This window comes from Trematomus bernacchii, unplaced genomic scaffold, assembly GCF_902827165.1.
Source record: "Trematomus bernacchii unplaced genomic scaffold, fTreBer1.1, whole genome shotgun sequence".
Classification (NCBI taxonomy): Eukaryota; Metazoa; Chordata; class Actinopteri; order Perciformes; family Nototheniidae; genus Trematomus; species Trematomus bernacchii.
Genome location: NW_022987720.1, coordinates 6,459,219 through 6,473,834, shown reverse-complemented (window position 1 = coordinate 6,473,834; position 14,616 = coordinate 6,459,219). Strand labels below are relative to the sequence as shown.

The window sequence follows — 14,616 nt, the reverse complement described above, 5'->3', positions numbered from 1 at the left end:
GATTTTCCTGTTTGCTACTTCACAATTCTTTACTGTACATGCAGCATACATTTATAATGTGCTGCGCCTGGCTTCACTGCGCTGCGTCAATACAACCACACAGAGACATATCAACCGGAACACATGGATAGACTTAAAAATAAAAGCATGGTCTGTTTTGTTGCAATCAAAGCCTGTTGATAACAGTAAAGGCCAGATAACTCAATGTTCTTATGGCTGTGCTGAAGGTCTGTTATTTGAAGTTAGGTAAGTGATCCATGTGTGAGCTTGTACACATGCAGCAAACTAGATGAAAATAAAAATAAAGGTTTGATAATGGGAAGCGTTTTTTGAGACATCTGCTAAGTATTAAGATAGGTGAACTGATGGATGGAACAATTTAAAATATGATGGGCTCAAATTACATTAAGGAACGTTTGGAGGTGTAGCAAAAAAATAACTTAGGCAGATAGGCTTTTATTGGAAAGTTTTTCACCGGAAGTCTAGTGGTTTGATTATGGCTGACTTGACATTACGCGCACTTCAATGCCAACTTTTCAGAGCGCACAGGCGTACTGTTCTCTGTCAGACGCGGCTGTGTGGCGCTAAGAACACTTCACGCTGCAGTCACCTCTGAGCAAACATATCATTTACTCGCAGATTGGAGGGTTTTGGATGTTTTTCGCACAGCACCAGGGTTTCTGGTGACTTGTGTTTCACTTTGACAGTGCATCTCGATCACCTGGGCTGTTATTTGGTGGACTTGTTGTCAACAAAATGTGGGGGATCCAGAGGACGCGGTATGCAGACTGCAACGGATCTGAAGCCAGTGAAGAGAATGAGATTGTTGTCAACATCGGCGGTGTGAAACAGGTGTTGTTTGGGGACGTGTTGAATCGCTACCCGGACACGCGGCTGGCAGAACTGGTGGACTGTTCACTTAAGTCCCCTGAAGAAATATCCTCACTATGTGACGACTACGACCCGGACACAAGGGAATTTTATTTTGACAGAGACCCCAAAGCTTTTAAGTGTATCATTGAACTGTATTATTATGGAGAGATTCACATAAAACGAGGCATTTGTCCAATTTGTTTTATGAAGGAGATGGAGTTCTGGAAGATCGACCCTGATTTTCTGGACGACTGTTGTAAATGCCACCTGAATGAGGTAGAGGATGAACTTGCAGAGATCGCAGAGAAAGTGAGGACTATCCTGGTGGACAGAGAGGGAGATCCGTCTGCAGCTGGCTGGCAGCGCTTCCAGATGTGCCTCTGGAGGCTGATGGAGAAGCCGGAGTCCTCGCTGCCTGCGCACATAATCACCATAGTTTCTTTCATCTTCGTCCTCGTCTCCTCCGTGGTGATGTGTGTAGGGACCATCCCCGACCTGCAGGTGAAGGACTCGGAGGGTAACCTCACGGAGAACCCAACTCTGGAGGTCATCGAGACGTTGTGCATCGGCTGGTTCACTATCGAGTACATCTTGCGCCTGATCTCCGCACCAAACAAAATGAAATTTGTCCTGGCTTTCATGAACATCATAGACTTCATGGCAATCATGCCTTTCTTCGTGGTTCTCATTCTGACCTCCTTCGGCACAGGAGTAATGGAGCTGGCTAACGTGCAGCAAGCGGTGCAGGCTTTACGCATAATGCGCATTGCGCGCATTTTCAAGCTGGCACGACATTCCTCCGGACTCCAGACCCTCACATCTGCTCTGAAGAGCAGCTTCAAAGAGCTCGGGCTTCTCCTCATGTACATGGGCGTGGGGGTCTTCCTTTTCTCCGCACTGGGCTACACCATGGAGCAGAGCCACCCGGAGACCTTGTTCACCAGCATCCCACAGTCCTTCTGGTGGGCTGTGATCACCATGACCACGGTGGGATATGGAGACGTCTACCCCAAGACTACTTTAGGTCGGTGCAATGCTGCCCTCAGCTTTCTGTGCGGGGTGATAGCCATAGCGCTGCCTATACACCCCATCATCAACAATTTCGTTTTGTTCTACAACAAGCAACAGGTGCTGGAGACCGCTGCCAAGCATGAGATTGAACTGATGGCTCTGCGCTCGGGCGAGGGTGAGCTGGAGGCGGCTCCCGCTGCCCATAAACATGTGTGCGGAGCCGGAGTGTGGGACCACGCCATGCGCTCCTGTCACAGCGACACACACATCCCCTTACTGAAGGATCCTAGAGGAGGGGCGGGGGTCCAGACCCCCAGCATGGACACAAGCTTTGAAAGCACAGCCGAGGCCTCTGAGTATTTCATCTCATAAACACTAAAGACTCCAAAAAAAGACTCAGCAAAACAACAACAACAAAACATCGAATGAATCATTCATATTTGACCTATTCAAACTTAACCCGCACATTTCAGGGTTAATGGTACCACGATGACTGGATTGTAAATAGCCTCGTTAAATGATAGAGCTGCAGTGTGCTCTCTAAAGGAGCGTTAATGCATTTGAGGAATTGCGCCTTAAAGGGACATAAGTGTGAGATATTGACTTTATGAGCTGTGCCTTTGCGCAGTGACTAGGGTTGGGGAATTTTGTTTGAACTGCCAGTAGACACCAATTCCCCCATGTAGGCTCCTTATATAACAACCCCATCCCCAATCCTCACACTCCTACTGAAGACTGCACTGTAGCCTATTCCTTTGTACAGATATATACTATATTGTGTATCAAAATTGATGTTTTTTTTATAATAAAGATTCTTATCTCCACCAGGAGAAAAGAGAAAAACTCTTGTATGTTTATAAGGAGGGTGTACTGGCGTGACAACAAAACTGAAGAAAAGCCTGTTGGTATATAGAGACTTATAGAGCCATAAAGATAAAGATACATTAATGGTAAACAAGATACTGGGTATAGTAAAGAATAATAAAGTATCATCTGGACAGTTTGTTTCTGTTTCAGCGGGTGATCGTAAATGTAATTTCTGTAACCGACACTGCATTAGTATGAGGTATTATATCAGATATAAAACCCATCTGCTTTGCAGGCATGATAAAAGCAGTGTCTGTGTCAGAAGCTCACATGACTCCAGGATATGAACATTACATTTTTTAGCAGCCGTCACAACTCTAATCATCCCCGGAGGTCTAGTGGAATAACTGGATCCCCAAGATATGGGCGAGGGGAAGAAGCAACAGGCTAGAGGTTAGAGAAAAAAAATATCCCAATGGTTAAATTATTAAACTTCAACCTGAGTTTTTTTCAGAGTGCAGGCTAGCCAACCTGAACGTCTGGGTGGAAAAGATGAGAATATAAATAAAAAATATCAGGAAACATTATCATCTCAAATAAAAGGTGTGAGAGTATCAATAGGCAGTGTCAGTGTGTAACATGTGTCTTAAAGGTCACCTATCATGCTATTTTTAGGCAATAGCATAGGTCTCAGATATATACAAATATATTAAAAAAACATGTCTATGAAGTGTTTTGCTCAAAATACCAAACAGATCACCCATTCTAGCCATGCCTCATATACCTCTATTTCACTTCCTGTTTCAAAAGTGCTGATTTTATGTATATAGCTTAAAAAAAAAGGAGAGGGCTGAGCTCATGCGGGAGATTCTACCGGCAGATACTGCGGTGATGAAACGCCATATCATGGATTATCAAGGATTATTTCTGAAACAGTATGGAGCTCAAAGGCTTTCTCTCTTGCCGGTTATACCACAAGGTGAGTTTCTTTTTATTTCCTGCTTCTTCACACACTCTCCAGTACAGGTTAGCTCTGAGTGTTAGCGATGCATGCACCGACCATATTACGTCCAAAACAGTTGAGCATTGTTTCTGATAGGGCCGTGGGTGTAAAGCCAGCCTACATTTCCGATATTACGTCATATCGGACGCAAATCTGGATCAGCTCCGTTGTAGCCCCGTTTTTAGAGATTTGGGTACGGAGGAAAAGAGAGAGGGTTTTATTTTCTGACGCTGCGTGAGTTCCCTGACACACCGGGGACACATATTTATGTATAAAAGACATCAAAAAGTGCATTTTGCATGATAGGTCCCCTTTAATGCATTACTGCTCTTAGTTGGATGAAACTTGAAAGGATGATTTGCATTCACACTGTGCCCCATGTTTAAAAATGATCTCTAAATTGGCTTGATGGGCACTATACAGTACTTAAAGGTTAGAGTTTCACAGTTTGAAAGGTCTCAACTCCTACACCATTACTCTAAGTGACATGAAACGTTCTGCACCAAAAAACAATCTTTAGAAACTACATTAGTTGGCACGGTAGGGGAGATATAATTAAAGTTTGACACATTTAATTCAGATGTCATGTCTCAAATGTCAGTGGTTAGATTCTGGAAATGTATGATTTCTATCAAGACTGTGTTCCTGTGCCCAGTCTCTTTTTGTGACATTTTATGAAATGTCTTGAATGTAAAAACATGCTTTGTTTTGCCTGAGTTGGTACCTGAAAGTAAAACTCCAAAAAGTAAAATGTAAAGTGTGATTACTACAACAACCCACACATTTTAATCGAATGAAGAGGAGTGATACATCTTACTGCTGCCTCACTGACAGAGTGCCTGCTCATTGCATCAATCACTGGGACAGGATGTCAGATTGTTTGGAGGACACTCATTCAGTATAAGCTCTTTGCTGATTTTTTTGAATGAGCAACAGTTTAAGTTGTGCCGCTTGAAAGACAGATCATGATGGAGGTCCGGCAGGTCTCCGCAGCCTGTCCACCCACTCATGTCCTTAACAGCACTCTGCTATCTCTGCAGGCCAGCAGCAGATTCACACATGTCAAAGCCCGGGAGAAAGGCCTTTGTGACCGCTGACAGGCGGAGCTGGAATGTCAAAGGCATGTATTGTGTAACAGAACAATGTTCCTCCAGCAGATGCATGTAAATACACATGCGACTTCAGGTTCAAATTTAGATATACAAACACACTGCAGTGTACAAACATCCCCTCTCCTCTCCACCGCCTACCTTCAAGTGCACACAAATAATTGCATACACACACACTTCCTTACCCATATACCCACAGCCATGTGTGATGCAGTGAACTGCTGCGATACGCTGGCTAATCACCAATTTGTACACCCACATGTTGGTCATCTGCAGCATTCAGTGGGTGTGTAAGATGAGAGGTATTCCTGGGCCTTTACTCAAAACTGTGCTCATTATCCCTTCACAAGAATAGTCAGAGTCATTGTGAGAATGTTGGTTGTTGCTACTAAATCAATAAATATGTCTAGATGCTCATAGGCAATTTATTTTGAGACACAGGCTTTACTTTTAGATTTTTGGACCATTTTGAAGAAATGGTGGACAACATTTTTACTTGTCTCTTGTGCCTTTGAATTAAAAATAAGTCTGATACCTGTCTATAGGCAACACAGAATAGTCTAAATCCTTTAACCAGTCTAAGAAGATGCCTTTCTGTGTTCGTGTGTGTTCGAGGAAAGTTCTGGCAATTATATTACTTCTCTATTTTATGTGTACTGGTATTTACATCTTTGCTTTTATGGAGGAAGAATAATTAACAAGGCAAAGTCTAGCATGCTATGTTTGTTTCCATATCACACTTTAAAATGTCATTATATCTAGTGTTAAATTATGTATCCGGCTTGGAGGATGCTGTGAATAAACAGGATATGACATTCTGCCTCAACCCTCAAACACTTTATACAATATACTAACAAGCATTATCACATTAGACATTTAGGTGCCATCTAAAGTGTTTAAGGTGATCAAAATGTTTCCTGAAACACACGTGTCCCATCCAGCTGACTCGTGCCGATTGTTTTCTGGTGACGTACTGTCATGTTGGTATTGAGTTTCTCCCAACCATTTTAATGACAGCACGGACACACAGAGACCTTTCTTGCCTCTCGCTGCTCCCCTCTCTGTTGACCTTTAGGGCGGGGATCTTCTTCTCCACACATCTAAAAATAGGGGAATCCCTGTAGGAAACAAATGGTACATACAAATGGAGGTTCTTTACAAACTTCAGTTAAATTGGTTTTGCAAGCACGTTCCTAGAGAGTCTTTTGGTGTTAGGATCTTTATTGCTTTTTAATGATTGTTTTACAACTGTTAAAAAGTAGCTGTAATAGGAGAAGAAAATTGTCCTTTCACATTTCTAATTTCAATTTCCACTATATCTGAGAGTTTCAGTCATAAAATTAAGTATTATGATTGCTTTTTAGACTGGCAAATCTAATAAAGTGAAATGTTCAAAGACTAAGATTTCCAATATGAGGAAAGAAAATAAGACCAACAAATAGAAAAGAAGAACATTAGGCATTCAAAACACATCCGGAAGAGATTGCTCTCAAGGCCACACTAAAAGCAGATTATTTCTCCCCTCAAATGGTAGAAATGGGATATCTTTTATGGATTTATATCCTGCAGTAGATGGTCAAACACATTCATTTGAATAAGAATATGTTTGCATAATGATATGGCTTAACAGCCCATCTCCTCCGTGCACTATCTCTGTTTGAAAGATATTTTCAGCTGCAGGAGAAGGAAAAGGTAATATCCCTTATGTCAGATTGGAAAGGAAGAGAAAAAACATGCTTTAGGAGCAAATGAGTTTCATTTTTTCAACAGTTTAGGTTTAAAACGCTGCGTAGGTGCACCCTGAAGCACTTCGATTCAGGCAGAGAGCGGGATAAAATTGCATGACAATAATTACATACAATTAAATATGTCCTTCTATTCATATTATCTCTGTCCCTCCATTCTACATGGCATTTGAAAGGTAAAGAAATGGCAGAAAGCAAGAGTACAAGGTCAAAACAGCAAATAAGAAGTCATGATAATGGCATCAATGGCCTTTCCATTTGTCTCTGTTTCCGTCTCTTCGTTCTTACACGTAAAACTACTCAATTATTCCCCTGAAATAACTATACATGAATCTCTGAAACTAAAGAAGTATCTAAACAGATTGACAGCTTAAAAGCCACGTTGACTTGATGAAAGACATGACTGCCAAGTTTTTATAACAATGTTTTCATGAGTTAATTTTGATCTCTATGTCCATGTATGCAGAAACGCCCAATCTTAAAGTGACTTTTGTGTGCACATTAGCTGTTTGTCCGTATTCTATAAAAGTAAAAAACCTTCTAAAAATCTGCAGAAAAAAATATTTCCACATCTTCTCTTTCTACTAACCTTATCACTTCTCCCACCTGTCCTGATCGACTCTTGCAAAATCATCACGTCTGCACTTTCATGGCCCCTGCAGAAAATAATAACATTTTGAGTAACTTATGCCCTGACAGTATATTGTTTCAGATGCATTACTAAATAGTCTTGCAGCTGACTATGCCATACTCTTTCAAGATGTCAATGTAAAGTGTTAAACATTAAAGCCAATTCAGTTGTGCCAATACAAATAGGACTCCTTTCAAATCTACGACTGTGGCTCTGCACCCAGAGACTGACCAGTGAGTGCAGCCATCTACTGTTTGCTGGTACATAACCCTGGACTTATAAAAAGGGAAAATGTAAGAGGAAGTGGAATATGAGTAGAGAGATCTGCCTATAAAAGAGATTTCACTGGTGAGCCGGTTTCTTTTTCGCAAGACTGACTAATAAAGATGTGGTCTGAATCAAAGCTCCTGCAGAGAATTGTATGAGGGTTTTTGCAAACACTAAAGTTCTGCTCAAAGACAGCGGCAGGAGAATACTGAGTGATAGCTGGGGGTGTACTGATACTGTGAGTGAATCCCCTATTTATTTCAAACCATCCGTGAGTATCCTAATGGATAACATTCGTCTTGTATTACCTTTGGATGAAAATATAGTGTGTGCAAATGTGTGATAGATAGTGTAGACTCAGTTGACATAATATTCAGTGTGCAGAAAATCGTTCGCATAAAGAATATGGAAGAAAAGTTCAACGCTGCCCAGTCTCAGCGGGAGCTCTTGAGATTCGGCATGCAAGTTATATCTTCTTCTTTTTTCAGGTTGTTACCCGAGGCGAATACTGCTGTGCCTTTTATCTGAAATAAAAACCCGGTGGCTCCAGGCCATCACAGTTAAATGCTGAGCCTCAAGGAGGTGATGTGGCCTTTACTCACTAAAAGAATGTGTGGTGGCTCCTACTTAATATCTCCATAACATCCCTGCCCTCTACCAGCCCACTGCTGCCCCAAGAAGAAGCCAAGTTTCTGTGAATACAAACTCAGGGAAAGTTATCCAACGATCCTGCCTCGTGGAAAATACCTGATTATAATTATAGATTGAACAGTAAACCAAGGAAAGCAATCAAACTGTAAATGAACTTGTTATATTGGTCGAATCCATTACATTCTCTCATTATATTCCATTGGTTTCGTTTGTTATTGTTTCAAAAGCCTACAAAAGAGGAATGAATGACTGATTAGCCTGCAGCGTGGGTCTGTTGTCTCACATTGAATCGATACAAAAGAAACACTTCATCTAAATAATGTCCAAAACAGATGCCCACAAGCAGCTATAAAAGCTATTTAACACATTATGTTTGTTTATCGCACATATAGAAATGTAAAAATAACAGTACAGCTAGCCGTTTCCCCCTGCTGACTGTCTCTACGCTAAGCTATGTTTTTCACCACATCATTCCAGCTTTGATTTGAAAGCCAAAGCGTTTCAATGATCTTCTGATCAAATATTCCTCTAAAGGTTAAATAAAAAATATCATTGATGTTCAGCAGTGAAGGTCACACGACGAGTGATGCAGCACTGTTTCCCTCAGGCTTTGTTTAAACCAACTTCACAGAGGGCTGAAAATAATGTGAAATCCCTTCTTTACACTCGACTGTCTCCCCGCGAGTCCCCCCCGAGTACTCACTTATGAATATATAAATTAAAAGTCAGAAACCCTGATGCATTTATTCATGTTGTTACCCTGTAATGTATTATGTTGTGATGTTTGAATTGTTATTTAGGTGCGGTGTGTTTTGTGTTGCTTCTTGATTACTGTTGTGTTGACTGACTGCTTTGAACTGTCTGAAATAACACACTTCACATTTCTGCCAGTCCCCACATGAACTCGGGCTTTGAGGTCCAAAGACTGCTTCAAATAACTTGTTCAAAGCCTGTTAAAGCTGCCTAAGTTTATTCAAAATCAATCCACCCGTTGCATTTGAATCTAATTAGAAGGTTATAAACAACAACACATAAAATAAATAAACTCTGGCTCTCCTGTGTACAACGACCTGCATAATAAAGAGCTAAAACTGGGTCTGCTTACTGTCTGCTCCAAGTTGTTATTCCTTTCCCACTCAGTCACTTAGTTTATGTCCTTTGCTGTTAGTCCTCACTTCAAAATGTCTCACAAAGGGCACATTTCACTGCATCAGCCATGTTTTAGTGGCCCTGTGTCTCTTCTGCTGATAAATGTATGGACAGCTATATAAGGAAATTGGCCTCAAGGGACCGTTGCCGTAGTGATTGATCTGACCAGCTCTTGATACACTTGCCCCTGCTGATTATCTCATCCCCAGACAATGATGTTTTATAGAGTGGAACATCCTTGTCCCGCAGTTGCTTGCGACAATGATTGCAATTAATTCAGGGATGTGGGGTCATAACAACTATATTTTTTAGGAGGGTGTCATTAGAGTTATAGCTCCTCTGGGACATATGACTTGTCTCTGTCACAACATTACTCACACATGTCAAATTGTGACAGCCTTGTAATATTGTAATGTAAGCCTTGGGTACCTGCCTCGGGCTAAAGTGACACTCCTACATTTCAGAGGAAAAATGAAACATCTCTCTAATGAAAAATGTAAGATCAAGGCTAAAAGATGGATCGCTGCAATGAAAGTGAAATTCCCTTTGGAGAAATGAGATCTATATCAAGGCTTTGGCTTTCAAAACAGTAACATAACAGATGTGCTTATTTCTACTTTAATATAGGTACAAGAAACATACTTTTTTAAATTAATTTCAATACGAGGTATTCCATTTAACTATTTACAGAGATATTAGAGAAACGTGTCAAATGCATGTTTTTTAAAGTTAGTTAAATACCAAGAAGTATACTTTTACTCCTAACTGTGAGGGACTTAGCATAGCAACAATACTTAAAGGGGTCCTATTAATCTAATGTTCAGGTTTCGATATTGTTTGCCTCTACTGTGTTCCATGCTTTAATGTTCAAAAAGCAAAAGCACAAGCAAAGCTTAATAGGGCCCGTTGAACTGTTTGCCCAGAAATAATATTTATTAATATAATTACAGCATGTAACTCACCTTAAAACAATACTTTTTACATGTCCGTTTGTGTGTGGCTTAAACAAATGGGGTACAATATGTAACCAAGTAAGACTTAGAGCTGGTTGAAGGCTCATTATATGTTTGAACACAATAAGCAAGGCTAGCTGTTTCCCACTGCTTCCAGTCTTTGTGCTAAGCTTGGCTAATTGGCTCCCAGCTCCTCAATCAATGTAAAGCCAAGCCTGAAAAATGGATTACTGAAACAGAAACGTTTGCAGAAGCTTCTCAAATGCTCAAATCAATAAGTTATTCAATAAAAACCTTTATGCTAGCCTGCCCTCACACACTGTTGACCTGACCTCCTCTCGATCTTCATCATTGACCCATACTCTGACTCACAGTCACGACCTTGTTTTTACATGCTGTGAACAAGTTTTGATAGCTGCAGGCTCTACGAGGCTCTACGAAGCTCCACGCCAACCCCCCCAACAACAGGTGAAAGGTCTGATATGGGCACTGCAGAAAGAGCATAGGACAAAGTGAGCCTGAAGATAATCCATGAGCTCAGTGGGAAATAATGTCAGTGAGAAGATTTATAGCAAAGTATATGGGGAGTCATCGAGGAGATTTAGACATCAAACAGTGAAGGAATATCATGTTGTCTTTTGGGCCCTGAGGTAATTAAACTCCCTCGCCCCCTATTGTCCCATGCGTGGGTCACTGTGGGAGATTACAATGGATTGCAGTGTGGGGATCAATCTGCTGTCCCCAGGAAGACAAATTACAGAGTAGGACAACAAAGGAATAGTGCAGACGGAAGTAGCTAGAAAGATTTTACCTCTCACAGCAGCCTCGGATCAAAGCTGCAGGGATCGTACACAGAGCATCGCTGCGGAGGAATATTTACATAGTAATTAGAGAGAGTGGAGGTGTTCAGTCAGATGAGAATGGTTGAAGTTATGGGAGGAGTAAGAGATGTCAGTGATTTTCTTTTGAGGAGGCTATGAGCATGTAAATGAGATCAAAGCTGTTGTGTTTCCTGAGGGTGGGCTAATGACAAAAAACAGAAGGGGTCCTCCATATCTGTAAGGGGATCTTCAATAAATGATACACTCTTCCTCGTACAAGCGAAAAAACCTCGTATTGCCTACAGCATGCAATGTCATTGTAATTTGTCATGCTGTAGGCGAGCATACTATAGATAGATATTGCTATAAATCAGTTCACTGACTTAATTTAGATATAAACTGCAGTCAAAGTGCTACCAACAAAAGACTTGGTTTAAAATGTGTACTTCCCTTAATGAACAAACATACTCATACTTAAATTATGCAGCTGTGTAGCCTGTGAATTTCTTCCAAGGTTCTATTAACTTTTATCTCAATCTTTAATAATGCCATCTTTTACATTTTAGATTAAATATTGTATTATTCATCTGTATCTGCAACTACAATGACAAATAGTCTAGTAAAAAATGCAAAGTTTTCAAGTTAAATGTACTAGTTAAAGTAAAAAACATTATAATTAAAGGTGGGGTATGTAATTTTGGAGAAACCAGCTCGAGTGCGCTAGAATTTGAAAGTAAACAACCGGAAAAATCTGCCTCTTCCTTCAGACTTCCTTACAGAGCCCCTCCTCCAACACACACGAACACGCACATGACCAATGAGGACACGAGATAAGTTTGTGCACAGATGGAAGGCTGACAGGCAGGTAGGCCATCCAGTTATTTTAGCCGGGCCGGCTAAAATGATTGGTCGTGCTTTTTACAGTACCACGGCTTCCACAGATGAAATTTTTGTATGGATTTTTTGTCAAAGCACTTAAGATATTCATTGCTATCGGGATGTTAAGAGCATTCCATGGAATATAACAAAAAGTGTTTCTGAAATAAATTACCTACTGTACCCCACCTTTAAGTACAGCTTTTGAATAAACATGACTATTTTCTTTAGAAAACCGCCCCCGGCTTTTATTTCGGAAAAACACAGTGCTGATGAATTCTCTGGATGGAACTTTTAAATTATGTCTGACTCAAAAACAATTTCCTTTTACTTGAATTGCTTAAGATTGAGTAGGTAAAATTAAAATAATAAACAGCACGGCTGGATGCAGATAAACACTAAGTGGGATAATATGTATTTTGTTATTTTGGTGAAAGGCCCCTTGAGAAAAGAAGCAAGCTGTATCCGGCTGAGAAAACATCCATCAAATTGCTGTTTCATCTCTCCTAACATGCGTCATCACTGCTGTTTGTGTCTCCATTAATGTTGTGTTGTTGTCATGTGAATATTTTTGGTTTCTACTTCACACTTTCTCCCAGCACTGCTTATCCATCAATATCATCCGATATTGATGGATAAGCAGCTGCTACGTCTCTTTTAGGGTTAATGTGTTCTCCATGTGGTTGCTGTGTGGGGATATTGAGAGGGCCTCCATCAACACATTTGTTCCCGCTATAAAGCCGGCTGGATTTGTGGCAGGGTGTTAAACGCAACGTCCATCTAGAAAGAGCTTTCTAATGGCCCATTTCCCTGGAGAGCGTGCAGCCATTTACAACAACCAATCTCCTCACCTCTCTTCCCAAATAATGAGATAATGCACCAAGGTAACAGCACATTTCTTTCCCTGTGTTTTTGTAGTCAAGTGCAGGGTTTATTTATGAGCAGATCAGGATGAATACAATGCATCTAGGATTGTGATAAATGAAGATGCATGTGATCTTGCTATTTTGCCGCACCATCAGCCGCTTAATGGCTAAATTGATTAAACAAGCTAGATGAGGGATGTTAGTTTGTAGGCATAAACAAAATGCTGTCAATGCTAAGTAAAAAAACGTGTGGAGGTGTACAGATGGCAGTGGGATTGTTTTACTGCTGTTAAGTGTTTGCATGGTAATGGCCTCAAGCTTCTGAAGGCAGCAACGGTGTGATTCCTCTCCTCTCACCCACCTCCAGGTAAGCTTTTAATGAGACTGCAACCTCTTTCTTAGATCAGCCCGAGTATAAACACATATAACATCAGAAGGTGAGCTTCACAGTTTCAAGGTGTAAGAACAGAGATGCACCGCTGCAGTGACAAGTTAATGAACGCGTGTCTCGTTAGAGGGGAAACTTTGCCTTGGGAATTTATTTCTCTGTGATTAATTTTACCTCAGCCCACTGAAGTTACCTCAACTGCCCTGTAGGGACACTTTTTCATAAAACGGATGAGTTATGTTGGATGGCTGACTCATTTCTAATAGCTAAAGAAACATTCATATCCTCAAGCCAAAGGAGCAAAACTATAATATACATCTTGTAAAGGGAAAGTTTGACATTCACGTAAATTCACCAATTTGCTTTACTAGTGGAGAGTTAGATGACAATATGATACCAATCTAACAATTTATGTATGGAAAAAATGCTACTTTATGCAGCTAAAATCAGCATTCGGTTAGCTGAGCTTAGCAAAAGTGGATTTGACCAAAGGTAGTATACTGCACAATGGCCCTTTTGTGAGTGCTACTATTTTAAATAAATGATTAAAAAATATATGATTATAAATACGAATTATTACCTTATGATTATAAATATTATATTTGTATAATAGTTATTGATATAGAAATTATTATTTTTATTTAACATTATTTTGATCGACAACTATTATATTCCTGTTAGTTATCAAAAAAAAAATTAAATATTATAATTTCTTAACATGGAAAATACTTATCTGCAAATGTGTTGTTCTGGAGATTTTGGGGGGCGTTGGCTGACTCATTAGCCATTCTTAGTGACACCTGTGTGAAACACCTGGGGTTAACTTTGAGAGCTGCATCCTGCTCCGAGGAAGACGCGGGAAACAAGACATGTTGATAGACAAACGGCGTCAGTCTCCTACCTCGAACAATATCAACACCTGACAACCCGGGACATTTACACCGAAGACCGTGCTGTCTGAGTGGACCGAGGGTATCCTCCTGAGGAGCGGATATTGAGGATTTGCTCGCTCCCTGTGAGCTGGTAGTGAGTCAACAACCCTTTTCCCCTAGACAGGAAAGGTTGCATGCAAACAAAAGACTAGGAACACGTTTATGTCTAATACAACTCGTATCAAAAGGGCTCATAGGTTGCGAGTTTACTTGCTATTTCATATTCACTTTTATATCAAGAGCCTGACTCAGCAGCCCACCGTCAGAGTGACTTTCTATTTAAAGCTGTTAAATAAAAGTGTCCATGTAAAATCAAGAATATCCATATGAAATGTAATAGAGCATAAGTCAAATGGAAATTATTTGTTGTAGATGTCCATAGAGAGATAAGGGAAGAAAATGAATATAATAAAATTGTGTGTATTTCAAACGTATTTGTCAAGTAATTATTGCACTGATATATGTGCTAATGAGCAGCACTCAAAGAGGATACTGTCTCCACTATTATAACACCAAGTCAGAAAGGCCACAGTC

The 14,616-nt window shown here is 40.4% G+C and overlaps 1 protein-coding gene across 1 annotated transcript; it reads left to right on the top strand.

Annotated features, from left to right (window-relative positions):
• Positions 1–750: 750 nt before the first annotated feature.
• On the top strand, positions 751–2,760 carry LOC117492672 (potassium voltage-gated channel subfamily F member 1-like). Its single transcript, XM_034143063.1, has one exon. The coding sequence runs from the start codon at positions 757–759 to the stop codon at positions 2,254–2,256; it is 1,500 nt and encodes a 499-aa protein (XP_033998954.1). The 5' UTR covers positions 751–756; the 3' UTR covers positions 2,257–2,760.
• The last annotated feature ends 11,856 nt before the right edge of the window (positions 2,761–14,616 follow it).

Bases quoted from the DNA above. Each gene is read 5' to 3' on its own strand.
- LOC117492672 (XM_034143063.1), top strand. From the start codon at position 757: ATGTGGGGGATCCAGAGGACGCGGTATGCAGACTGCAACGGATCTGAA.